The sequence below is a fragment of the Helicoverpa armigera genome, chromosome 10 (assembly GCF_030705265.1).
Source record: "Helicoverpa armigera isolate CAAS_96S chromosome 10, ASM3070526v1, whole genome shotgun sequence".
NCBI classification, from domain to species: Eukaryota; Metazoa; Arthropoda; class Insecta; order Lepidoptera; family Noctuidae; genus Helicoverpa; species Helicoverpa armigera.
Genome location: NC_087129.1, coordinates 6,716,147 through 6,743,343, shown reverse-complemented (window position 1 = coordinate 6,743,343; position 27,197 = coordinate 6,716,147). Strand labels below are relative to the sequence as shown.

General features: G+C 37.1%; 2 protein-coding genes across 5 annotated transcripts in view; one reads left to right on the top strand and one right to left on the bottom strand.

Annotated features, from left to right (window-relative positions):
- LOC110372285 (semaphorin-2A) overlaps positions 1-25,053 on the top strand; it is a 66,366-nt gene extending 41,313 nt beyond the window's left edge. Inside the window, exons 3-14 of one of the 2 annotated variants that reach the window (XM_021328891.3) lie at positions 1,177-1,228; positions 2,789-2,959; positions 3,822-4,092; positions 5,014-5,244; positions 5,582-5,727; positions 6,764-6,879; positions 7,840-7,994; positions 8,493-8,682; positions 9,253-9,528; positions 9,763-9,897; positions 10,088-10,196; positions 22,938-25,053. In XM_021328891.3, coding sequence (XP_021184566.1) covers positions 1,177-1,228; positions 2,789-2,959; positions 3,822-4,092; positions 5,014-5,244; positions 5,582-5,727; positions 6,764-6,879; positions 7,840-7,994; positions 8,493-8,682; positions 9,253-9,528; positions 9,763-9,897; positions 10,088-10,196; positions 22,938-23,009 — 1,924 coding nt within the window. In that variant the 3' untranslated portion in view covers positions 23,010-25,053. Of the gene's footprint in view, positions 1-1,176; positions 1,229-2,788; positions 2,960-3,821; positions 4,093-5,013; positions 5,245-5,581; positions 5,728-6,763; positions 6,880-7,839; positions 7,995-8,492; positions 8,683-9,252; positions 9,529-9,762; positions 9,898-10,087; positions 10,197-22,934 lie in introns of both variants that reach the window. The other variant, XM_021328890.3, reaches the window with a different exon arrangement.
- Positions 17,082-20,400, bottom strand: LOC135117383 (uncharacterized). Of its 3 annotated transcripts, none has more exons than XM_064036549.1 (2): positions 19,990-20,400; positions 17,082-19,214 (listed from the first exon to the last, which is right to left on the bottom strand). In XM_064036549.1, exon 2 carries the CDS (start codon positions 19,188-19,190, stop codon positions 17,706-17,708), a length of 1,485 nt encoding a protein of 494 aa, XP_063892619.1. In that variant the 5' UTR covers positions 19,191-19,214; positions 19,990-20,400; the 3' UTR covers positions 17,082-17,705. The 3 variants fall into 3 exon arrangements, with proteins under 3 accessions (XP_063892619.1, XP_063892621.1, XP_063892620.1); XM_064036551.1 differs by having other exon boundaries at positions 17,082-19,208; XM_064036550.1 differs by lacking the exon at positions 19,990-20,400 and adding an exon at positions 19,735-19,976 and having other exon boundaries at positions 17,082-19,376.
- Positions 25,054-27,197: the final 2,144 nt, after the last annotated feature.

The window sequence follows — 27,197 nt, the reverse complement described above, 5'->3', positions numbered from 1 at the left end:
CTAAATAAAAATGATAAACCAAAAATACTCAAAAATACAATTTGATAGTGGTCTGTCACAAATGTGTTCTGCGTAACATTTTCGTTTTCAGTTTAGACACCTATCCGTCACGTGTCCAAAAGTTAATAATTCTTTCACATTTCCCCCGAGAAAGCTTTTTGTTTCATCCGAATGTGGCCGCGAGTGGAGTAATGCACATTTATGATATTTTTTTTATGTTATTCCCTGTCCAATGCATATTTCCTTTTCATAGTTACGCGTGAATTTTTTGCCTATCTCATCAAGTAGAGTGTGGTTTTTCACAGTTATTTAAAACATTTAAATGGCGACTTTTTGGATTTTTTGCAAACTTTTTAATGGCATGTTGTTAAAGCATGCATTTTTTTTCTGTCCACTGTTATTCAACAAGTAATTGTTCACCTTGACATATTCATAAAGAAAATTGTTTTTTTTTCAGCGACTAGAATGATGTATTAGCGTGTATAACTTTATTAAATTCAAGCATTCAATAAATCAGTAAAAATGTAGGCCTTTAATAGTGTACTACACATTTTTTATTACTTTAAAAAAGTAATAACGTTATCTTAACACGTAACGTTGGACTTTATCAAACTCGTAACCGCTTCAAGTAAGTTCTAATACAAGAACATCTATAAATCTCGTACTCTCAAGAACGATACATTCTCAAATTCTCACACTAACTTTAACAAATGCGATGTGAAGTTCCCATTTATTTTGTTAACAAGCCACACACACTAGTTGCTATAAATTAAGACGTATGTAAGAAACACCACAACTTCCAACATTTGTAATAAACTTTAATCAAAGGTTTAATAAATTAATTGGTGTGTACAGGAAGGTTTGAAATATTCAAACGGTAATGAAACTAGATGTCCGTTTTACTAGCAAAGCATTAATGTTAAACGGCTAACAATTCTGCATAATTTATACGATTCGTTGAGCAGATAGTGGACGCAAAAAACGGAGAAAAAAGTGGTTGTCTGTGCATATGCTACCCGGCCACCAGGACCGAGCTCATTCAATTCCAACGTGGATTGTCTTACTTTTGTTATTTGAATACGTAATGCAGCTAAGGAACTATTATTATCTTGTGCTTCTGCTTGCGTTACGGTTATTACCATAAACAATTTAATTCAAGTGCCCATTTTGTTACAGGGATCGTGTATTCAGATTAAATATGACTGATATTAGTCAATCGCATTGTGAGGTAAGTAAACAAAATTATTCCACTTTTTATTACTTACTGATTAAAAAAATATTACTGACAATCTGAAATTCGCCTTCATAAATTAATAAGTAGGTACTTTCCCAAAACAAAGTCTACTGTAACTTCAAGGAAATTCTGACTGAACCTAGGAGTTCTGCTAAAAAGAGCTCATGGTAAGCTCCCCGAGCAAGAGCTTACAAGCGAAACGCTAAAGGATTTCATAAATTCTGTAATAAGACATTTGGCTTAGGCTTGCTACATTTACAATTCACAATGCAATGAGAAGTTCAAAGCCGTCTCTAGCCCAAATGTCGGGCTTAGTACTCGTCCCGAACGGTTTGGTTGTCAGAAACCGTGTTTTATATCAGTAGTTTACCCTAACATTCAAAATAATCGATAGGCAAAGAATAATTAATCAATGATTTTTCTATCTACAAATCCAGATATAATATTTTTATGGGTCATAAATAAAAACACAATAACGATACCGGCTCTCTAGCAGGTATCTATACTCAGGTTTCCTTGGTTTAATCTACGTAAGACTGCAATTCAAACTTCTAGTGCAACACAAACACTCACAAAATATCACCCTAAAATTAAGTTCTAAAACTTTTTTTATAAAGTCAAATGAACCACTTGCGTTCGGTTGCTGAATTCTAAAGAACACTTTTATGGCACTACACTGGATTTTTAATGCATTTTACTTTCATATAAGCTTTTTCTACATTTTCACACGTAAGTGTCATACTCTTTTGACGTTAAAACTCTTATATTCTTGTTATAAATAGGATGTGAGCATTTTATTTGCTATTTAAGTCAAGTACGGTATCAGATAAGTTCGTTTAAATAAAAATAAAGTGTTATACGTTGTCTATAAAAAGACGGAGTTCTAGACTATTTTCAGGGCGTTGAATCAGAGTGAACTGGTATTCAGAATGTGCTTAATATGTAGAACTGGATTATTTCTGTATGCCACGTCAGCTAGGTAGAATCTATGATTACAAGAAAATCGTACTACACTTTTTTATTAATGCTAAACAACATTGTTATGATTTCTGTCAATACAGTAAAATAAACCAGAAAATCTCGGTAAATTGAAAGAGTATTATCAGCATACACCAAAAACATACAACAAGATTTTTAAATTCCCAGTAATATCTTACACATACTGTGGTGACATGTGCTAACTCGATACACGATTACTGAATTAACAGACACATGTTCACGCGGCTGCGAGAAACACGTGTGTCATAATATGGGGGCCCGGAGTAACATTCCAAAATGTCGATAAATCAGGAAGGTTAAGGTGCATAGGCCGCGTTCAGTTTGTGGATGGGTGACCGTTACATTGACGTAGGTAATTGAATTGACAACATTCGGTAATGGGTCTGATCTCTTCCCTAGTCGCGACTTTAGTGCTATTCTATCGGACTATGAGATAATGCAACAAAATAGTTACATCAATCTTTGCATATCTAACGAGTCTCTATGTAGGTCTGTCTTATATGTCTATGACAATACTTACATTATAACTTTGGTTAATAAATGACAATTTTGCAGCGGGATGCACTGTTATTGGAAGCAAGTAACGTGGCCAGGTGTGTCAGCAAGGGCAAGTCGGAGCCCTTCGAGTGCAGGAACCATATCAGGGTGCTGCAACCTTTGGGAGACGGCGAGAGGTTGTATGTGTGCGGAACCAATGCGCATAGTCCGAAGGATTGGGTGGTGTATGTAAGTAAATGGCTTTTAGTTTAAAAGGTTGATAATGTCCTTTTGGAATTGAATAAGATTTTTAACATATTTGTTGCGTAGGTAAAAAGATAGTAATGCTACTACAATAAAAGGCATTTAGTCCCAATATTACAGAATACGAATAGACTTAAAAAGTTGAAAGTTCGTTCAAAAGTTTTCCGATTCCTTGTTCCAATATAAGTTAAGATCTTTCTTAGATAAGTATTTTATAACATCCTGATTTTTATAAACTTTTTGTGAGTAGATAATCTTAATTACCTCAGTTAAAAGATTTATCCAGCAACAAAGATAATTCAGGCTTTAAACCTAAAGGCGATCCGTAACATTGTCTTAACGATTACCCGTAAAATGGTTAATAGCTTCTATCATCATTAAGTAGTTCGATCAGCCGGGTAGTTAGTAGTAACTGGCTGGAACTAGTTCTCCCAAATGTAAGATGAATCTATATCTATTATGCTCATTTATCTTTACGGGTAAAGAGAAGCCTAAGTTCCCGCATCTGATTTGTCATTTAGACGTGACGTTGTACCTACTCTAAAAGCTAAAATTAGAGATATATTCTAAAGAGCACGTTCCTAAAACTTTTTAGGTATCAGTATTCACGAGACCGTGACTGTTTATTTTGTATTCTGTTAGCACAGTGGGGAGCGATAAAGCCCAGATCTATTGTAACAATGTTTATTCTAAAAATAATTTGATACTTACGAATTATTATTTTTTTTAACTAACACGGGGTTTTATCTCTCAAGTATAAATCCCACAGTAATTCATTTAGAGTCTACATGAAGCACTATATCAAATGTATCAAATAAATAATAAAGTTTTATTTGCTGTGATTCAGCTGAATCTTACCCACTTGCCGCGGCATGAGTACGTGCCGGGCGTAGGGCTAGGGGTGGCGAAGTGTCCTTACGACCCGGCAGACAACAGTACAGCCGTGTGGGTGACGGATGGCAACCCTGGAGGCCTTCCCACACTTTACGCGGGAACTAATGCAGAGTTCACGAAAGCAGACCCAGTTATATTCAGAAACGACCTGTACGACTTCCGAACGGGACAGAAGAAGTTTAACTTCAAGAGGACGTTGAAATATGATTCCAAGTGGCTTGACAGTAAGTTTTATTTGTTTTTATTTATATTATTTTTAAGTTATCTGTAAGATAGTTAAAAGGGTCATAGAGGACAATTTTAGAGGAATATTAAACAACAAAGTTCCGTTTGATATTCTAAATCGATAGTAATATGTCCACTAAAGTGTAAACTTCAAATATTTAACGATTCATTGTTACTAGACAACTTATTATTAAAGTGTCAATGTAAATCAAATATTCGAAATAGTTGTCCATTGTCTGGTAAAGCTAGAACATTATTCAGCAAAATAGTGACCGCAGTTGCTAGCAAATCTAAATGCCCTACCTACAAAGTTTTCCGACCAATTCTTGAATGATTAATACGCCGTAAATTAGGACTAGGAATGTTTCATTTCGATGTGTACTATATTGGATTTAAACATCTATTCACTAAAGTCGAATTTTATTGCGTGTTGTTAAATAATATTACAAAGTTTATTTAGTATTAAATTGCCTGTAACAGTAAAAGCTCAATAAAATCCCGGCTTAAAGATTATTTAATCCCCAAACGAATTTAACAAGGGTTATGCAAAATTGAATAAGTAAACCTAAGGACAGTCATTATATTAATCGGGATATTGGGTCTTTGTCCCTTATTCCGTACTTTCTTTTACGAGACTACGATAAAACCTATAGGTGCTTACTCTTTATCGTAGGAGCATAAAAGGAAATAAAGAAGAACCTTGTACAACGTCTGACCTGTCAGCTAAACGACCCGAAATAAAAGCCTACATTTTTATTAGTTATAGGAAATGGTAAAGAAAGGCAATTTTATTCGAGCTCATTTCTGGATTTCGCAATACACATATTTGCTAATCAAATAGACATCTAAAAACGATAAAATTGTGTCGTTTTTGAAGTAAGTATGTTTGAAAAGTTAACGATGTTTTTATTTTGTTGCAGAAACTAATTTCGTGGGCTCTTTCGATGTCGGAGAGTACGTTCTATTCTTCTTCCGAGAAACTGCTGTGGAGTTTATGAACTGCGGAAAAGCGGTCTACTCGAGAGTGGCGAGAGTCTGTAAACACGATACCGGTGGAAAACATATATTAAGCCAAAACTGGGCCACATATTTGAAAGCGAGGCTCAATTGTAGTATACCCGGAGAGTTTCCATTCTATTTTGATGAAATCCGTAAGTATAAACTCATATTGTGCATGTTTACGTATCTTGTAATTGTCCTTTAAAATAGTCATTCTGAATTTCACGGTTTATAGAATTCCACATTCCTCGCTTTCATTTCATTGCAACGTTGTAAAGTCGGATTTTATTTAGGGCGCAAGTTTGTAGTCACATTTTAAGTAGCTACATTAAATTCTCTGAGAAAGTAGCGAATTCCTATTTAGCTACACCTTTATAGTGGAATGGTTTTGCTGGAAGTTAAACATTGTGTATAAATAAAAGGTAGGTAAAAGCGTGTAGTATATATATGTTGGAATAATGTTGACTTTTATTTTAATGCGTGGTACAGAGAGCGTGTATCAAATGCCGGGCGACACGACTCGGTTCTATGCGGCGTTCACGACGGGAGCGAGCGACGGACTGGTCGGCTCAGCTATTTGCACTTACTCCATGGACGACATACAAGAGGCATTCGCCGGACGATTCAAGGAACAGGTATACTATTGTTTTATTCTGTTTGACTTTAGGCCGAGAACTGTGTTGTGAATAACCAGTTAAATAAACATGTATCATGCAAGAAATCCCTACGCCTTGATTTTCTTCAATTCAATCTTGTTTGTTTGCTTGAACGTGCTCTCAATAATTACTGGACCGATGTTGAAAAATATATCAGTTAGCTCATTTATCGAGGGAGGCTATAGGCTAGTTTTTCCGGGTCCGAGGACACGGGTAAAACCGCTGGCGGAACCTATGTTGTTACATAATATTCATAGTTAAGCTCACTCCTATATCAGGAACTGTCCTCATAAAACCCTGTATAGACTATTTTGTCCCACGGGTTCGTCACCATGTGAGATATCAAGTATCGTAAAACGATAGATATCTCTTTCACTGTTAATTGAATGATCCGCAAAGATAGAAATAGGATGTTTCATAGAAAACTTGCTATTAAATGTTGTATAATAATATGGGTGATTAAAATGAGTTACAGCTGTAATTTCTTGCTAGCTCTGTGCAGAGAAATTAAGCTTATGAGTGCGCTAGTTATGAATAATTACACTATATTTTGCTTTTAACTTTAGCCTTTTCATATACCTACGTACTCGGAGTTTCTTTTCAAAGGCTTTCTATGACGACGTTACTGTCTCGTTTTAATGCGAAAAAGAAAAGAACAATGCTCAGTACCGAGGATTCTGAGAACAGTACAAAGTTAGGATTACCGCAAGGATTACAAGGAGGATTTATTGTTCAAGAATAGCCATTTTGAACCAAAATCTCGAATGCAAAGCGGTGCGAAATTAAAGGAACAAGAGCGCACTTTTTGTCTTTATTTCATTCTTTAATTAGTGTTCTGGACATTCGTTCAAATGGTTATGTCAAATTGCATTGAACGCAACGTTTGATCATTTTGTATCCGATGTTTTGGTTTTGGACTTGGTAGTAGAACATAGGCCGACCTTACAATACGAATTATAAACTAAAGTAACTTTTTGAAATAAATCTGATATCAAATATAACATATTCTACTCAGGCATCATCCAGTTCAGCATGGCTACCAGTGCTAAGAGCTCGCGTGCCCGTGCCACGACCAGGCACTTGCGTCAACAACACCGAGGCTCTTCCAGACAATGTGCTCAACTTCATCAGGTATGATATCTTTGTAATGTATCGTAAAAGTAAATATGGGTATGCTATAGTTTGTTGCTTTTTCTTTCATTGACATTTTATCTACAAACGTCTAAGTTTACGTCCTTTGGAAGTCCATTTTAAGTCCTTTGAGAATTTCATGCAAAAAGTCTAGAATTAAAAAAAAGTGAACTAATTTCTGAAAAAAGTCTATGAAACTAGATAGGAACTTAATTCTTGGCAACACTTTCAAGATATTAGTAATGTTTGAGTTTAATCTTGCTCTCAGGAGACTAATTTGAGCAAGGTTAGGGGGCGTTAGTTCGACGCGTATCTTGTAATTGGGTCACACACTAATTGATGGCACGCTGCGAGATTTCTACTCTATTCTAATTTGGAGGTCTTAATAGGTAGCAGATCTCTGGTAATAAACAATACTGAATTTAGGGCATGGAGATTTATTGCAGGAATATCTTAGATTTTTAATTAATTGCCAGTTAGATTTAGTTGAACATGTAAAACAATGCCCACGCGTTTTATTGCTTTGCCTATCCTGACGGGGCTATGACCGTTTGCATTAATTGGCTAGATCCAAAGCAAAGCAAAGAAAAAATAGCCCATTGATCACAAGAATTCGAATTAGTTTCCTTGTTGATGGATGAAGATAAATGAAAATTTAATTCAGGTAAATTCTACTACTAAATGCGAAAAAAAAATTCAGTTAATGAATACCGTTGTATATTTTAAATTTAACTTTCCCCAATACCATTTTTTTACGCTTAGGTATCTGTGAAAGTCTATATAGTTAGAAAGAATGTTACTTGCGAGATGATGGCAGATAAAAGAGTAGTTATGGAAGGAGAAAACATACTGCGCCGAGCGTTGACCCGAAATAAAATTGGCATAAGGGCAGGACGATGATGATGATGAGGTATATTATAAACATGTTGCTTATAATTACAATGTACTTACCTATCTTAGGTCTCATCCCCTGATGGATTCCGCGGTGCGACACGAAGGGGACGCTCCAGCCTTCTACAAACGAGACCTGGTGCTAACCACCATCGTGGTCGACAGACAGTTCGTCGACATGCTGGGGGATGACATCACATACACCGTATTCTACGCTGGCACCAGTAAGTGGCACCCATAAAGTCCTTATAAGTACCTAGTAACCTCTTTTGTAGCCTGAACTTTAAAGAAGTCAAGCAAGGTTCCTGGAACGGTCGATTATTCTGCTACACCATACTTTTAACCAGTTCAGTGGAAAGCTTAAAATAGTTGTAACGCCAAACGTACCATTCATTCCAGCTATCAATAAAGCTCCTTTGCGTGCACAAAACATTTAAAATCTAAAGGTAGGTTGTGGAAGGGAGCTGCCGATTGCAACTGCCAACCGCACATGCTTAAACTGCACTACTGATTTGTATGTATTTACATGAAATCGTTTTGGATCATGGGTCGAAGCGGCAGCAGCTCATGCAGTCATGTATCGACCAATTTCAAGCAGTCGCTGCAAGTGCGGTCTGCAGTTAACTTTCAAAACGTGCCTTAAGACATACATTTTCCCACATAATTCTAGACGCTAAATAGTATACACAGTATCAGTTGCTCACAAATGTAAAACAACTCAGGCGCAGGCGAAGTCTACAAGATAGTGCAGTGGGCGGGTGGCGGGGGCGGTGGATCACGCGTGGCTGACGTGTGGCGCGCCGCGGGGGACGAGCCGGTGCGGGCGCTGGCACTGTCCCGGCGACTGCATGCGCTGTACCTGGCCACTGATAACCGACTGCGACAGCTGCCGCTGAGAGCCTGTGCTCACCGGTGAGTGACCAGCTTATCATTAGCGTACCTAATGCGTGTTTCGTGCCCGATTATGCTGTAGGATTAAGGGTCTGTGTAGGCGTTATATATAGGTACATACGTGGGACCTGGGTATTTGCATATCATAGGTTTTAACATAAACTTGATAATAAGTCGTCTTAAGATTTTATTAACTTGAATGCTCGAGGGCAGAATTTTTTCTATTTTAGTTTTTGCAAACTGCTTCCGGCAGACTCAGGGACATCAATCGTTTTGTCATTTTTTGCGGATGCCTTGATTTGGGTAGTAATATTTTATGACATGTCCACATTGCGCTCCTTTTGGCATTCCACAAGTCAATGCCTCTGGCAGCTGCCCCCGCGTCGTTGAACACCGGTAGTTAATAAATCTTATCAGTATGTCGTTAGTGAACATGCAGTGGGCGGAGACTCTTGCGCCGGCTGCAACGCGGACTTCACTTCTACTTAGAATCCGTTATAGCAAAAACCAATGACATCTATAGCATCGATCTCATTGCCTGGTTTATCGGAAAAAACATAAACCTTTTTTAAATTAAATATTTTTGAACAGTTACGACAGTTGTGTGCGCTGCGTACTCGATCCTTACTGCGGTTGGGACAAAGAAGTGGGGGCGTGTCGTCCATACACTCCCGGGTTGCTGCATGACGCGACCAACTCAACCCCCTCAATATGCGAGGCCAGTGCGCCTTTGAAGACCGTGAGGGCAGGGTACGGTCAGAGCGTCCATTTGGCAGCTTACGGAAAGACTCCTGAAGCGCTAAAGGACCAGCACGTGATTTGGTATCATCATTCAAGAGAGAAAGGACGGTACAAAATTAGTTATAAGTAAGTTGAACAACCTCTTTATTTCTGTCTTTTGCTTGAGTTTTTATATCATTGTAGCTTAGAGCTCCCCTTTAAGTTTTTTCTTATCACAATAGAGTTTAAAGTAAATATTATTCGGAGTAAAAAAAACTTGTTCACGAATCCGATTAGTGGTTTTACAAACCAGAGTATCAAAAGCTTTACCTTATTTTAAAATGCTTTCTAATCCAAGTTTTATTATCACGTTCTCTATAGTTGGGAGCGAGTTCTGCAAACATCAGAACGAGGTCTGGTGTTACTGTCGGTAACCGAATCAGACAGAGGACGGTACGAATGTTATTTCGGACCAACATTGATTGCGTCTTATAACTTGGACATCGATATTCACAGGTAATCATAATACATACATAGCAAGACTATAATAAAATACTTTCTAACTAAAAAAAGCTTGTTTAATGGGGCGTAAATATAGCAATGCTACAAAATCCTTAGTTATTTAAATAATATGAAAACTTTCGTGACCCAGCTACGGCGAAGTTTTAAAGTACCAAATAACACGTTATAAATCCTATCCTTGCAGATGTACGCAGCCGAGTAAGTCGCAGGAATACAAGCAAGTGTATTCGGACTGGTGCCACGAGTTCGAGAAATATAAGAGCGCGATGAAGGCCTGGGAGTCGCGGCAAATGGTAAGACCATACAGCTGTTAACCTTTCAAATACAAGTACATATAAAGGTTGAAAGTTATTTTCAACATAGATTCCCAAAATAACTTGCATTTAAAATTAAAGGTAATTCTGAAGATATTTTTGGATGGTCATTCTTAAGTCTTCGTACGCTTAAAGGATCTTCTCGCTGCCATTTTTAACATATCCAAACTAATGGAACATGTCCATGTTCATGTATATCGAACGCTGCATCCCGACCTCGTTAATCTTGTTTTCAGACTCTTTCAGGGTTCAGCAAACAGCTTTGTATAGCTAGTTGCACTTCAGACCTTACGTGACTGACTATGAACTTTCCATCTAACAGATTCAAATACTATTCAGTTGATGCTCGAGAATTTTGCACAAACACCTACATACCTCTTTAGACAGAGACCAGATGCGCTCAATTCATAAAAAAATATTCATCATCATCGAACATTTTTATAAATTGCGAGCATAAAATATTTTGCAGATTTTGTAAATAACTTGTGAGATTTAATAATGAAAACAATTTTAAATTATAAACTTAAAACCACATAAAGTATCTTTATAGTATTTCTAAAGTTGCAGTAACAAAGTCTGAGTATGTCGGCCACAGAAACACTTTGGAAAGAGCGGTTACACTCACATCGACGTACTAAACAATTTACTCGTTAAACGTTTAGAAACCCGATAAGTACCAAAGTTAGAAAATTCTTCTTCGGTTAAATTTTTAAGTTCACTACGATGGAAACTTTATAATGTTCATTGGATCTTCTAACTAAAGTAAAAACACATCATCAACTTGGCCTTTCCAAACAAGGTTGGGGTCAGTTTACAGTCACACCAGATAATATTGAAATGTTAATCTTTCCTTGGTATAACCACTCGCAATGCCAAGTATAAAAATGATTTATTGTATTATAAAAAGCAGTTATAATTTAAAAGCAAACAAAAAAATTATCACAATTTGAAAATCCAGTCGTTGCTAACAACTGTTATCAAAACGTCGATTATTAGCCACGTGTTTTATTTCCAAAGCTTTTGTATTTTTAAACGGTTTTATTTAGCTCACCCCGTTTGTTATTAAACGGTTTTATTTAGCTCACCCAGTTTGTTTTTTTATTATTTATTCATTCTTTCTTGGGTCAAATTTAGTAATTCAAATTTCACCCTCTTCCTGTCAACCGATTAATCTGAAATTTTGTATACACCTTTAATTCCGATGACAATACAATATAGTAATATCAATAACATTGTAAATCCAATATGGCCGCCGGCACAAAATGGCGGATAACGTAGATTTTATCAATCCCATCAATATGGGTATCAAATGGAAGGGCTCAACAAGCAGAATACAATATACTATAAAAAATTGAAATCCAAGATGGCGGCCGCTACAAAATGGCGGATAACGTAGATTTTATCAATCCCATCAATATGGGTATCAAATGAAAGGGCTCAACAAGCAGAATACAATATACTATAAAAAAATGAAATCCAAGATGGCGGCCGCTACAAAATGGCGGATAACGTAGGTTTTATCAATCCCATCAATATGGGTATCAAATGAAAGTTCTCAACCAGTAGTATATACAATGTACTATATAAAATTAAAATCCAAGATGGCGGCCTCTACAAAATGGCGGATAACTTAGGTTCATTTGATACCCATGTTGATTTGTCTCAACAACTAGAATACAATTTACTATGCAAAATTGAAATCTAAGATGGCCGCCGCTACCAAATGGCTGATAACAATTTTTTATCAATCCCACCAATATGGGTATCAAATGAAAGGGCTTCACAAAATGGCGGATAACGTAGATTTTATCAATCCCATCAATATGGGTATCAAATGAAAGGGCTCAACAAGCAGAATACAATATACTATAAAAAATTGAAATCCAAGATGGCGGCCGCTACAAAATGGCGGATAACGTAGGTTTTATCAATCCCATCAATATGGGTATCAAATGAAAGTTCTCAACCAGTAGTATATACAATGTACTATATAAAATTAAAATCCAAGATGGCGGCCTCTACAAAATGGCGGATAACTTAGGTTCATTTGATACCCATGTTGATTTGTCTCAACAACTAGAATACAATTTACTATGCAAAATTGAAATCTAAGATGGCCGCCGCTACCAAATGGCTGATAACAATTTTTTATCAATCCCACCAATATGGGTATCAAATGAAAGGGCTTCACAAGTAGAAAACTGTCAGTAACTCCAGCGGGGCCCAACAGGGCCAAGGCCTGCCTGGGCTGCGAGATTGTTCGAAAGAGTTAGCGCGGCCCTGGTACATAAAAGGCCTACGCCGGAACAAAACGGTTCTTAGTCAAGAGGTCACAGCAGGAGAGGTCTTGTGATGATTTTTGGGGTCGTTAAAAAAAAAAGTATCTGGAAGGGCTATGTATTGAGGAATTAGATTGTAATAAATTGTCAGGTAAGAGACCGTGTAATAATGATGCACTAAATGAATTAGATAGAATGAGGAATATTCGGTAGGCATTTTCATTAAATACTAAAAACTAGAAAATAAAAAATCGGTAAAAAAACTTTTAAGTTAAACGGTTTTATCTTATGTGCACTGAAAACTAGAAAATAAAAAAATAGTTACTTACCTGTCAACCTACGTAGGTGGTCCCGGTCATATTAGACTAAAATAAAAACGTGGGGCCCCTGTGAAATCCTACCTATGGCAAAGCATATCTTTATACTTTGGTAGATCATGAGCTACGGCTGATTATTGATTGTCAAAATCTACAGTTACGATTATAGTAAGTCGATGCAATCCACACCTATTATACCTCTAGAAGAGAGTACTACAGCAATAGTTAATGGGCCCCACGTTTTTATTTTAGTCTAATATGACCGGGACCACCTAGGTAGGTTGACAGGTAAGTAACTATTTTTTAATTTTCTAGTTTTCAGTGCACATAAGATAAAACCGTTTAACTTAAAAGTTTTTTTACCGATTTTTTTTTTATTATTTATTCATTCTTTCTTCTTGGGTCAAATTTAGTAATTCAAATTTCACCCTCTTCCTGTCAACCGATTAATCTGAAATTTTGTATACACCTTTAATTCCGATGACAATACAATATAGTAATATCAATAACATTGTAAATCCAATATGGCCGCCGGCACAAAATGGCGGATAACGTAGATTTTATCAATCCCATCAATATGGGTATCAAATGAAAGGGCTCAACAAGCAGAATACAATATTGTTGAGGTTCTTGATAAAGTAAACTCCTTTGTCGTATATGTAAACTATTTATTACAGTACAGCGTTTGTGTAGCAGAGGGTACTAAGTTATCGAGACAACTGACAAGTGACGACTGAGCTTTTTCTCAGCATTTCCCGCCTTAAATAACCTTGTCGATGACAGTTGGTATTCTGTACAAAAAAGATTTAAAGCGGGAAACGAGTAACTACCACAAAAGTGTTGCCAGTTACAAAAATATAAAAGCATATTGTGACGTTATTAATAAATCATTTTACAAGAACTATTTGTAAATTTAAAATAATATTTATAAATTTAGCCTAACAACTCGGCCATCCGACTAACATTAACGAGACCTCTCGTTATGTAAAGATATGCAATGAAAAGTAAGTAATTATAAAATAGTAATATTTGACATAACTAGATATGTCCGATAGCCAAGTTTACATCAAAGATAAGAATAAGGTTTACATAGTCTATATCGACAAGCAAATATTATAAAGTAGCTCGTGGATACATAATCAAATATGTTATGAAATAGTTACTTAGTACATTATTCACGAAATCTGATCAAACATGAATATATAGTTCCAACTTGATGTGAAATGTGATATAAACATTATTAAAGTTTACAATTGTGAATTAATAAAGTACTTCAGCCTCTTGAAAAGAGATACTATCATAATTAATTAATTTTTACATTTTTATATTAGAAATAAATATAATCATCTATAACACCGTGTTGTATAATCTACTTTTACTTATAATATTATAATTCTCTGGGAATTTAACAATCAAGCATTCACATTATGTTCCTGATCTAAAAGCTTTTGACCAACAGGGGCCATGACACTGCCACCTTTGACATGGTCGCGTGTTAATACCACATAGTACTTATAATTTGCCTTTTAATAATTGAACATGACTTTACATGATCTTCTCGTGAGAACATACAGGAGGTGACCATGACGCTATCGCTCCCTGCATGACCACACGGTGACCAAGATCTTAATAATCTCCAAGGGCGCGAGGCCGGCCATGACTTTGCCCAGGGACTGTCCATGACATTGCCAATCCCTGCCTTAGAGTGTAATAAATGATGCCTTGGTTTGATAGTATTTTAATTATCAATAGGAACCTTTTCATTTAACTTGACAAAAGGCTAGACTTGTGAGACTTACATTATTCGTTACATTGGACTTCGTCATCCTCATCGGTTGAGGACATGTCATCATAAGCACTACCGAAACTTAACCATGGAAACAGCTTGTCTAGTGCTACAATAGCTTCATAAGTTTTCCCTTTCTTTGTTAACGGGGTGTCTTCAATGACAAACCTATCGTTTGGGAGGATTTTCTTAATTCTATAGGGCCCGCGACATTTAGCTTCTAGTTTTCTGGATTGGCCATCTTGACTAGGAACATTCCTAAGAACCCTAACTAGGTCACCAACTACAAAATTATTTCCCTTTTTCCTATGTAAATCATAACGTGCCTTATCTTTGTCTTGTTGTACCTCTATCAAGGTCTTTGCAGTTTCACGTAAACTTTCTAAATTACTAACGTCGGCCCCTACATCTTCTATGATCTCGTTTAGGTTTCCTACAGAGGGGTGGGTAGCTCTATAGCCAAAGAGAAGTTCTGTAGGAGTTTTCTTTGTCGTGGAGTGTATGGTGGTATTTATTCCTAATTGAATGTCTGGTAAGTATTCGTCCCAGTTTCCCTTAGGTTTTTCGTGGGACATGGAGCCCAATGCGGCAAGGATGGTACGGTTATACCGCTCCACCTGGCCGTTAGCTCGGGGTGTAGCTACGGCATTAAATATATGTTTTATACCAAGCGATTTAACAAAGTCCTGAAATTTCTTTCCCGTAAAACTCGTACCCTGGTCAGTTATAAGTCGCGTTGGTGTACCGAAGTAGCTTATGTGTTCTTTAAGCACACGTATACTTGTCGTAGACTTCGTATTACGGACCGGTGTTATGTTAATGTATTTCGTGAAAGAGTCAATAATGACAAGTATATAGCAGTTACCTCTTTTGCTACGATTGAATGGGCCTAGATGATCCGCGTGGATAGTGTGAAACGGTATTTCAGTTTTTGGTATGGGATGAAGGAAGCCAGCTTTGCTTCCCGACGGGACTTTATGATGGGCACATTCAAGACATGCATTAACATATTTTTTTGTGAATTTACGTATTTTTGGGAACCAAAAGGTAGCCTTAATCCGTTCTAGCGTTTTTTCGAAGCCAAAGTGTCCGACTTCATCGTGATTCGCCCTGAGAATTTGCCAACGCACACCCTTTGGCACCACCCACCTAAGCACGCCTGGTTCAATGATACGATACAACTTATCATTTTTGATTTTATAATTCTTAATGATGTCTGCAGCGTTTTGGGATTGCGGATCAGTTAACACGTTTTAATACGTTTAGTCTCATCATCGTTGTCTTGTACCGTTGCGATCCAGTCTTGGGAACCTACGTTTAGCACGTCTAACACACGCGTTTCACAGTCATTGTCGGGAATGGGACATCTACTAAGGGCATCAGCGTGTGCCATTCTCTCACCAGGTCTGTATTCAATGGAACAGTCATATTCTTGGAATTGAATCCACCATCTCGCTATTCGGGGTATTAAGTCCCGTTTCGTTAGGGTTGTACGCAAAGAGTTACAATCAGTCAAAATGGTGAATTTAATCCCAAGCAAATAGACGCGGAATTTATTTAGCGATGCTATTACAGCCAATGTTTCAAGTTCATACGAATGGAGCTTTTGCTCATCCGTGGTTGTCTGACGGCTGTAATAAGCAACTGGATGGAATACACCAGTTTCTCCCTTTTGCATTAGAATGCCGGCTATGCCTATTTTGCTGGCATCAGTATGCAGTTGGGTTTCTGCTCGAGGGTCGTACAAAGCAAGGATTGGCCTTTGGACCAAATTTTGCTTCAAGGTCTCAAAGGAATTCTGTTCAACCTCAGTCCAGCGCCATTTGGCATCCTTCTTCAGAAGTTCGGTCAATGGTCTCGCTATTGTTGCGAATCCCTTGACAAATCTCCTGAAGAAACTAGCCAAACCAATAAAACGGCGCACGTCATGTTGGTTCTGGGGTACGGAAAATTTTGAAACTGCATCAGTTTTTAAGGACCCCGGCCTAATCCCATCCGCACTGACTTCGAATCCCAAATATTCTATCTTATCGAAGCAGAATTTGCATTTCTCAAGTTTTAGAGTAAGTCCACTGCTTTTGAGAAGTAATAGAACCTCCTCAAGTAATTTTAGGCAATCTTCAAAAGAGCGTCCTGGGATCAAAACATCATCCATATATATAAGCACATGTTTGTTTCTAACCTTGGCTAACACTTTATTTATTGCCCTTTGGAATACGGAGGGAGCGTTTACCAGTCCGAACGGCATACGGTTGTATTCGTATTGGCCGTCGGGCGTAATAAAGGCAGTTCTTTCTCGGGATTCTTCAGCTATGGGAATTTGGTAATACCCTGATGCTAAATCGAGAGTAATAAACATGGTATTACCAGCCAAGAGATCCAATTGATCTTCTATGCGGGGGAGTGGAAAATGTTCCTTAACGGTCTTTCTGTTTAAAGCCCTATAATCAACACATAGGCGTTTTCGCCAGATTTCTTTGCACGAGGACTATAGGGCTTGCATACGGCGAAGAAGATTCCCGGATGATGCCACTCTCTAACATTTCTTGAATCATAGATTGTACTAGTTGTCTATCAGAATATGACAGGCGATAGGGCCGGTAGACCACGGGCTCAGAATCTTTTAACTTAATTTCCATCTCTACACTAGTTGTATAGCCCAGTTCATGCAAATTAGATGAGAAACATTTGCGATATTTCTCCAACAATTTCACAAGTTCAAATTTCTGCTGTTGTGTTATGTTACCGCATTTTAAAGCTTCGTCAGTTAATTGTATGTCCAAAATATTATAAGTGTTTGGTACGTCTAGAGTGCTCGCTACCCGAGCTCGTGTCACTAATGTATCTATAGGCATATTTATGTCTTTGTCACATATGTTTTGTATTATTAATGTCCCTAATCCTAGACTTAAGTCATATTCACCGGGAAGAAGAAAATATTCATAACCTGGGCGTCCTCTAATTGTCCCGTGTACGTAAATCCTGCCGCAAAAAATTGTATCTGACTTTACCTTTATAGCATTAGTGGTGTGTGGTTTTAGATTATTAGACTGAAAGGTCAGTAATATCAACTTGGAGTCATCGTGAACTTGGCAGCGCTTAACAATTATATCTGTATTAGTTTTGTTATTTGTATCTGTGGACGTTCAGTGTACGTGTGTCCTAGTAATACCGGGTCATTAATCATATCGTCAGTCACAATCAAAATCTCAACATTTTCTTCAATTATGTCCTGTACATCTATATCAACGAACGCACGTCCTACTGGCCGGTAGGGAATATTACCTAATCCCCTCAAAATAGGCAGGGACTCAGTTTTCCATTGAATTCCTAGACTTATCGCGTCAGTCAGTCTAATAAGGGTACATTCGCTTCCAAGATCAATATGAGACAAAAGTGTTTTGCCATTAATTCTAATTGGAATTTTGTACTTAGCATTTATATTATCAGTCGAATGTACTTCCATTACAGACTGGGACTCTACATTGGCTTTATGAGCTTGGTTCGTTTTATTAGGGCAGTTATCTGCTAAATGACCTCTCAAATTGCAATTATTGCATCTAATTGTAGGTTTAGAACAACGGAAAAATGGATGACCAGTCTCGTTACAATTATAACATTTTAAACTTTGTGGCTTAGGCCTTTTATCATTATCCGATTTTTGAGCAGGTTTCTTTTCCTGTCGATCTGTATTTTTATTTTTAGGATCGTTACCAATCGGTTGATTAATTTTTACACTTTTAAAGAACTTAAGCAACTGTTCGGGTTCAGAGAATTGCGCCCCTTGAGCACCTAGGCGAACACCCCTATCGTCTATGCCGTATATTATGCAGTCGACTGCATCCTTACCATAGATTTTGCAACGGTTTAGCAGATTAATTTTAGTATAAAAATATTCCTCAAGAGATTCGCCAAACTTAGCTCTCTTATTCAACATTTGAGTAAGTGTCTCCGCATAGTTAGTTTGTGAAGGAAAAGACTCCGTTAACCTTAATTTCCATTCAGACCAGGAATGTAGCAGAGAGGGGAGACCCTGATACCAGGTTTTAGCAACGCCGCAGAGCTTGGGCATTGCATAATGGACTATTTGTTTATCAGACCATCCATAAATCTGAGCGCATTCTTCAACCTTATGTATCCAGGTCTCCACAGTCTGCTCACGGCACATTGGGTCGAAATCAGGTACAACATTTAAGACAGGGAATTTATCTACGTCAGTGGTATTTTTACTTGCTATAACGTTTAAAAGTTTTTCAACTATATCTAGATTACTTAAATTAGCACTTCTCTTCCTACGAGGCGACCTTTCCTCCGAACTTGACAGCGATGATTGACTTTGTACTCTACGTCTTTTAGATAAGCCTTTATGAGTAGTTCTTGAATTCTCTCCTACCTCGTGCACTGAAGGGCTCCGGAGCTGTCGTTGCTCACAAGATCGCTTACTCGCCCGCTTACTTCTCCTCGACCGTCGTTCACGTGACCTGCTACGACGCACGGCTGGAGTTCTGGACCTCGGCTGCGTCCTAGCATTCCTTTCCTGCTGCGAACTGTTTCTGTCCACATGCCTGGATTTTTGCCTGTGCTTCGGCATTATTCCCAATTGTATTGCCTGAAACTTACGATTGTGTGTATTAGATACTTCATAATTAACTTTACTAACTTACATCTGTAGGCGTATTTTGCATGACTTTTGGTATGTTCATGTGCGAGTATAACCTCCAGGGAGTAGCCCTGGCAAGGTTATGTGCATGTGTATGTGCGTACATGTGAGTATAACCTCAGGGAGTAGCCCTGGCAAGGTTATGTGCATGTGTATGTGCGTACATGTGAGTATAACCTCAGGGAGTAGCCCTGGCAAGGTTATGTGCATGTGTATGTGCGTACATGTGAGTATAACCTCAGGAGTAGCCCTGGCAAGGTTATGTGCATGTGTATGTGCGTACATGTGAGTATAACCTCAGGGAGTAGCCCTGGCAAGGTTACGTGCATGTGTATGAGCGTACATGTGAGTATAACCTCAGGGAGTAGCCCTGGCAAGGTTATGTGCATGTGTATGTGCGTACATGTGAGTATAACCTCAGGAGTAGCCCTGGCAAGGTTATGTGCATGTGTATGTGCGTACATGTGAGTATAACCTCCAGGGAGTAGCCCTGGCAAGGTTATGTGCATGTGTATGTGCGTACATGTAAGTCTTGATAACACTGTCGTGATAAAACGGAACGAACAAACCAATGAAACTCTGTTTACACTTGCATTTCATGAACATAAAATTATTTATAATACAACTACACTAGTTTAAACGATAATCTAGTTAGCTGTACAATGGGCAAAATCCTTCTTCACATTGCCAGTAGGTAGGCAGATTAGAAAAAAACAAAAGTTTTACTTACGTTTTCACTTCTGTGGACGTGGTAAGTAGAACTTTTAGTTCTACTTTTATCCTGGCTTCTGATATGTTGAGGTTCTTGATAAAGTAAACTCCTTTGTCGTATATGTAAACTATTTATTACAGTACAGCGTTTGTGTAGCAGAGGGTACTAAGTTATCGAGACAACTGACAAGTGACGACTGAGCTTTTTCTCAGCATTTCCCGCCTTAAATAACCTTGTCGATGACAGTTGGTATTCTGTACAAAAAAGATTTAAAGCGGGAAACGAGTAACTACCACAAAAGTGTTGCCAGTTACAAAAATATAAAAGCATATTGTGACGTTATTAATAAATCATTTTACAAGAACTATTTGTAAATTTAAAATAATATTTATAAATTTAGCCTAACAATATACTATAAAAAATTGAAATCCAAGATGGCGGCCGCTACAAAATGGCGGATAACGTAGATTTTATCAATCCCATCAATATGGGTATCAAATGAAAGGGCTCAACAAGCAGAATACAATATACTATAAAAAAATGAAATCCAAGATGGCGGCCGCTACAAAATGGCGGATAACTAAGATTTTATCAATCCCATCAATATGGGTATCAAATGAAAGGGCTCAACAAGCAGAATACAATATAATATAAAAAATGAAATCCAAGATGGCGGCCGCTACAAAATGGCGGATAACTTAGGTTTTATCAATCCCATCAATATGGGTATCAAATGAAAGTTCTCAACCAGTAGAATACAATGTACTATATAAAATTAAAATCCAAGATGGCGGCCTCTACAAAATGGCGGATAACTAAGATTTTATCAATCCCATCAATATGGGTATCAAATGAAAGGGTTCAACAAGCAGGATACAATATACTATAAAAAATTGAAATCCAAGATGGCGGCCGCTACAAAATGGCGGATAACTTAGGTTTTATCAATCCCATCAATATGGGTATCAAATGAAAGTTCTCAACCAGTAGAATACAATGTACTATATAAAATTAAAATCCAAGAAGGCGGCCTCTACAAAATGGCGGATAACTTAGGTTTTGTAAATCCCATCAATATGGGCATCAAATGAAAGGGTTCAACAAGCAGGATACAATATACTATAAAAAATTGAAATCCAAGATGGCGGCCGCTACAAAATGGCGGATAACTTAGGTTTTATCAATCCCATCAATATGGGTATCAAATGAAAGTTCTCAACCAGTAGAATACAATGTACTATATAAAATTAAAATCCAAGAAGGCGGCCTCTACAAAATGGCGGATAACTTAGGTTTTGTAAATCCCATCAACATGAGTATCAAATGAAAGGTCTCAACAAGTAGAATACAATTTACTATGCAAAATTGAAATCTAAGATGGCGGATAATGCAGGTTTTGTCAATCCCATCAATATGGGTATCAAATGAAAGGGCTCAACAAGCAGAATACAATACACTATAAAAAATTGAAATCCAAGATGGCGGCCGCTACAAAATGGCGGATAACGTAGGTTTTATCAATCCCACCAATATGGGTATCAAATGAAAGGGCTTCACAAGTAGAAAACTGTCAGTAACTCCAGCGGGGCCCAACAGGGCCAAGGCCTTCGGAAGAGTCACCGCGGCCCTGGTACATAAAAGGCCTACGACGGAACAAAACGGTTTTTAGTCAAGAGTCTGGCACTCCCTCACCGCTGCTGACCCACAGCAGGAGAGGTCATGTGATGATTTTTGGGGTTGTTACAAAAAAAAGTTTCTGGAAGGGCTATGTATTGAGGAATTAGATTGTAATAAATTGTCAGGTAAGAGACCGTGTAATAATGATGCACTAAATGAATTAGATAGAATGAGGAATATTCGGTAGGCATTTTCATTAAATACTAAAAACTAGAAAATAAAAATCGGTAAAAACTTTTAAGTTAAACGGTTTTATCTTATGTGTACTGAAAACTAGAAAATAAAAAATAGTTACTTACCTGTCAACCTACGTAGGTGGTCCCGGTCATATTAAACTAAAATAAAAACGTGGGGCCCCTGTGAAATCCTACCTATGGCAAAGCATATCGTTATACTTTGGTAGATCATGAGCTCGGCGTTCGCTGGTGAAGCCGCTACGGCTGATTATTGATTGTCAAAATCTCCAGTTACGATTATAGTAAGTCGATGCAATCCACACCTATTATACCTCTAGAAGAAAGTACTACCTACAGCAATAGTTAATGGGCCCCACGTTTTTATTTTAGTTTAATATGACCGGGACCACCTACGTAGGTTGACAGGTAAGTAACTATTTTTTTATTTTCTAGTTTTCAGTACACATAAGATAAAACCGTTTAACTTAAAAGTTTTTTTACCGATTTTATTACAGTCAATTTAGTAGTTTAAACTTAAGTACTCGTCGAATGAATAGTTAATAACATTTTGGTGCGTAATTACTCGCCTACTTACATTCGTGATGGCTGAAACATGTAATAAGCTTGACGCGACTACAAGGCTGAGTGGGTAGATAGATGGTGTTAACCTTACTTGACCTTAACCCTGTATTGGAAAGCAGGTGTTAGCCTTTTTAGCATAATGGTCCGTATCTCGAGCGTATAAAAGTTTCCTATTGCGCGCGGAAAATGAAATTTCTCTCCTTATGTTGGTGAGGGTGATCTTATCACTAAAAGAGCTTAGCTTTCGCTAGGAAACACCAGTCAGTTCACTTTTATTTTGCTCTGTGTAATAAAAAAATAAAAGTGATTTTACTGCTGATTTATCTTCAAGATAAAAGAAAATATGAACGTCGAGATCAGTCTATATAAAATAGTAAAATATTCTGTGACAAATTCCAATATAACAGTTTCAAGTTTCTCCTCTTTCAGCATCTACAATTTCCTTATTGGCAGCGATTTGTATCCAATCTTTCACTCAAGACGTTCCCTTTTCCAGGAAAATGTATTGATAGATATTGTGTATTTCAGCAGTGCTCCAAAAGCCTGAATGCATCGAGCCAGCAAAACAGTATGTCCAACGAGATCGTGGCCTCGCTGCGGTGATAGGGCACAGCTCGCTAGTGATTAATGAACGATTACACACACCGAGCCACGCTAACGTAAACTAGCCGATATTTTGCAGACGCCACCCTCATGCCCCTTACTACGGTCACATCCTCGCAAACAAAAACTATTATTTTATGGAACGATTTCAAGTTAAGGATAAAAATTATGTATCTTCCTTAAACACAAAATCCAGAAATGTAGCTATGTGCAAAATAATTTGGCGAAAATATAGAAGCAATACTCATTACTTTTACTTAGGTTTTGACTCGTCAGCAAACTAAGTAACATTTATTCAGCATGAGTTGTCAGACGAGAATGCGTAGTTGGGGAGCCAAACTCAAAGGGAATGATAATGTAGTGAGGGGATGATCTGTTAAAATAGATTTGTTGTCCGTTCCGAAGACTGCGCGGTGATGGATGGCTGATTTCTGTTCAACTTTCGCCTCAAACTTTTTCTTTGTTACTAAATAAAGTATCGCATAGTTTATATTAGTTATGTAAGTAATGAAGAATAAAATAAAATATAAACGAAAGCGACTGAGTATAATATAGTAAAGACAATGGTCTCGTCGGAAATGTTTAGCGCTTCAACGAACGGGTAGTTGTACCGTTCGCCTTCGCAATCAGAATCTACTGTAAATAATACTTAATTATGTCAAAATGTCAGATTATAATGGTGTAATGCCACCTATATAAAATGCTGTGATATCAGTTCTCATTGGATCATTGTGCTGGCGCATAAAATTTAACGTTGTGATAAATTTATTTGCAAACAAAAGTTAGAACGGTGTTAGGTGTTAATTTGAAACAGTAAGCACAAACTTAGATTGCACCAATATATTACCAAGACATTTCGATACTTTACACGCCAGTTTATTTTACAATAATGAAAAATGTGACAGTTCCTTTTGTTACTAAGTCCGTAAAATAATATTTAAGTTTGGTGCAATCGATGCGGTAGCCCGTACTTGACAAGTGAAGTACCTAAACTTATTTATAGGAGGTCGTGTTCCCTGGTTCGGGAGAGTTTAAAATAAAGAGCAATACAAACGCCAACTTAGATGTAAGATATTATAATGATGACATGCTTATTTGTTCCGTATCAAGCGTCGATGCGTAGGTCGGTAGTTTTATCATTTGTTTGTATGACTTGTGTTGAATAGCGGCTGACTGTTGCGTGTTAAACCACCGTTCCACAATCATCGTAGTTATGCGGTTTAAGTTTCAAAAAGTTGTTATTGATACGTTGCCATAAAATGTAATTTTAGGCCCGACTTCGGACTTTGAAACCGAATTTAATAGTTGGTCGTGTTTTTGGTTGAGTTTATAATAATCTCGCTAGAATAGTGCCTTGTGAAGCATGCTTACATTATAATAAAAAAAAAACTTATTAAAATTTATTGAGTAGATCATATTTTTGTGTACTGTGTAAAGAGAAAAATTGATGATGATAGTTGTTAAGTGATTCATTCGTAAAATAAAGCAATAACGTTCCACTGAATTAATAGTCACCAGTATTATATTATAAATGATCTGCAGAGAGTAGATAGTGATTGTATTCGAGAAAAAATAGATTAAGATAATGAAGACGTACGATTTATATGTCGATGTTAACTGGCTGTACGAGCCGCGCTTAGTTTGTCCTTTGACTTGTTATTTATTGTTATGCTGGCCGCTGATTGCGTTTTGTTTGAGCGAAGGTGAAATAAAAAGTATGTCGATTAGTTAGCCTGATAAATAAATATTCTTGTACTCTTTCTTATGCTGCCTTGTATAAAATATTTAACATAAATGTTCTATGTTATAAAAAATATACAACGCAGCATCAGACATCTTTGCATTTTTATTTATCCATTACGTTATTCGTTTATAAATTAACAGTTATTCCCATTACTCAAATGTTATTGTATAAAAATATTGTAAATAATAACAAATGTAGAAGAAACGCTATGAAATATGTTTATTGTAAAATATATTATTAAGTTAGAATTTAAGCAATTGTTTTATAAAAGAAACAAGAAAATAAATTATTTTAGATCTAGATCTGTGTTTTCGTCTAACCATAACCCAGGAAATACGTAATAGACTTTCCTTTATGACTTTTAATATAGCGAAGACTTAGGCCAAGTTAAATATTTTGTTCATACATATCTGAGTGCAACTTGAACATTCTGCGATAACCGTAACAAGTTCTGACGACATGTTGGCAGCGCTTCCAATTCTCCATCACGACTGCTGTTGTTAAGTAAACTTTAATAAGCATTGACTGTATTAAGAAATGAGCATATTAAGAAAAAGCAGTCAAGCACTAGCATAGATAAAAAATATTCTTTACTAGCTTTCGTCAGCGGTTTCATCCATGTCACATGCAAAAAACTTTAGCGTAGGATGAATCATAATTTATTAATCGAATGAAAAAAGATAAGTATTTACCTACAATTCTACGAATACTGAATGCTTAAGTAACACCATCATTCACAAACCTAACAAAAGATCATTCTTTATCTGAAACATTGCCTTGCAAATGAGTATTTACCATTCCTCTGATATTAAAGCAAGATTGGCTATCTTTTATTTCTTTTTGCCAAGAGGGTACTTGAGTAAGCCAGCCTAACATTTAGTGGGGCCCTCAAAATCTCGGACATCGGATATTTTAAAATCCGATAAAAGAGTCAACAATCGAACCGCTTACAATGCAAAAGACCAAGCGAAGAGGAGGACATTTATTCGAACAGCGGACACAGCCAATAAGCTGGAATAATTCTTGGAACAAAAAATTGTTGAACGTTCTCCCTTCAATATAGATGATAAATCAGTTTCGGCGCGTCTGAGCCTCTTTTAATGCGTGTCAACAGCCGGGACAGTGATGACATAAAGGCTTACAGCGGCGGCACCAAGTGTGTTCAATACTTCATAATACCATTTAAATTACTAACGAGACAACTTCAAACATAAAATTAATTTTAATTAGTATGCGTAATGTCAAAACTTAAATGTTCTTTCCTAATTATGGCCCTCCGAAAAAATTATGCGCGATTATAACTGGAATTCTCAATAATAAGCCATTCTTATATCTTTTAACGGGCAATGAAACCGTAATTTGGGTATCGTAAACGGTGCCTGTCTTAGATTGGCGAACATCATAGAATTTAATTACTGAGGGAGACTGGAATAATTGGCGACTCGCCTAGTAATGGCCGCGCTTTACGGCCAAATTAATAGATTTCCGCAGCGGGACCTGCTCAACCTCCACTGAACTCATTTTGATATTAATTGCTGACCTAAAATCAGCCCACTAATATACTTTAATAATTGAAATGGTTAATTAATTATAAACCACTGATATTGATGTCCGGTGGTTATTGAATCGAAGGATAGCGATGTCCAACCTTTGATAAGATTAATTATTATTGCTCTCGGCGTATTTTACTGGGTGTTGAACAAATCTAGGTCGGAGTTTCACAAAGCTGCCTCGGCCTATAAATAATTCCATTGATGGGACAATTGGCGCCAGCGTGACGCGACTTACTCAACCATATGTATGGACGCACAAATCTGTGGATATCGGAAAGTTAATTAATTACGAGCCACGCTTTGGTAAACAGAACAATTATGACAACTGGCTGAATTTATCAAGCGGAACATCCTCTATATAGCCTTGCGTCAATATTAGCAGAGTATTAAATAATTAATTAATATTCAACTGCATCCTTGGTCTCATCGTCACAAGGGCGTGCGCTCAGCTAGAGATATTAGATTTAATTTAAAGATCCTAAGGGCACTTTAGAAATCAAGAGTTAATCGTCAGCCAGCCTGCTATCTGACTATTGCAAATTACGTGGATTAAATAAGATGAAAATAACTACAAGGGCAAACCTTGTAGTTATTTTCTACACTTTTGCCTACTTACCCGGAAAACAGGTATGATATTTGTAATTAACATAAATATCATTAAAATCATAACTCCAAATCTATCGGAGTCAGAGATTAAATACTTACCCATATTTTTGTAGATACACTATGCTACTAAATCTTGGCTTAAACTGAATCAACAGGGGGTAGGCGTAGCAATTAATAGAAGCCGTCTAATTTCGGGATTGAAAATAATTTTCTAGCCCGAGTTTAGAACTTACGAAGCCCACAATTCATAAAATTATGAATTACCTTAATTAACCATTAATAATT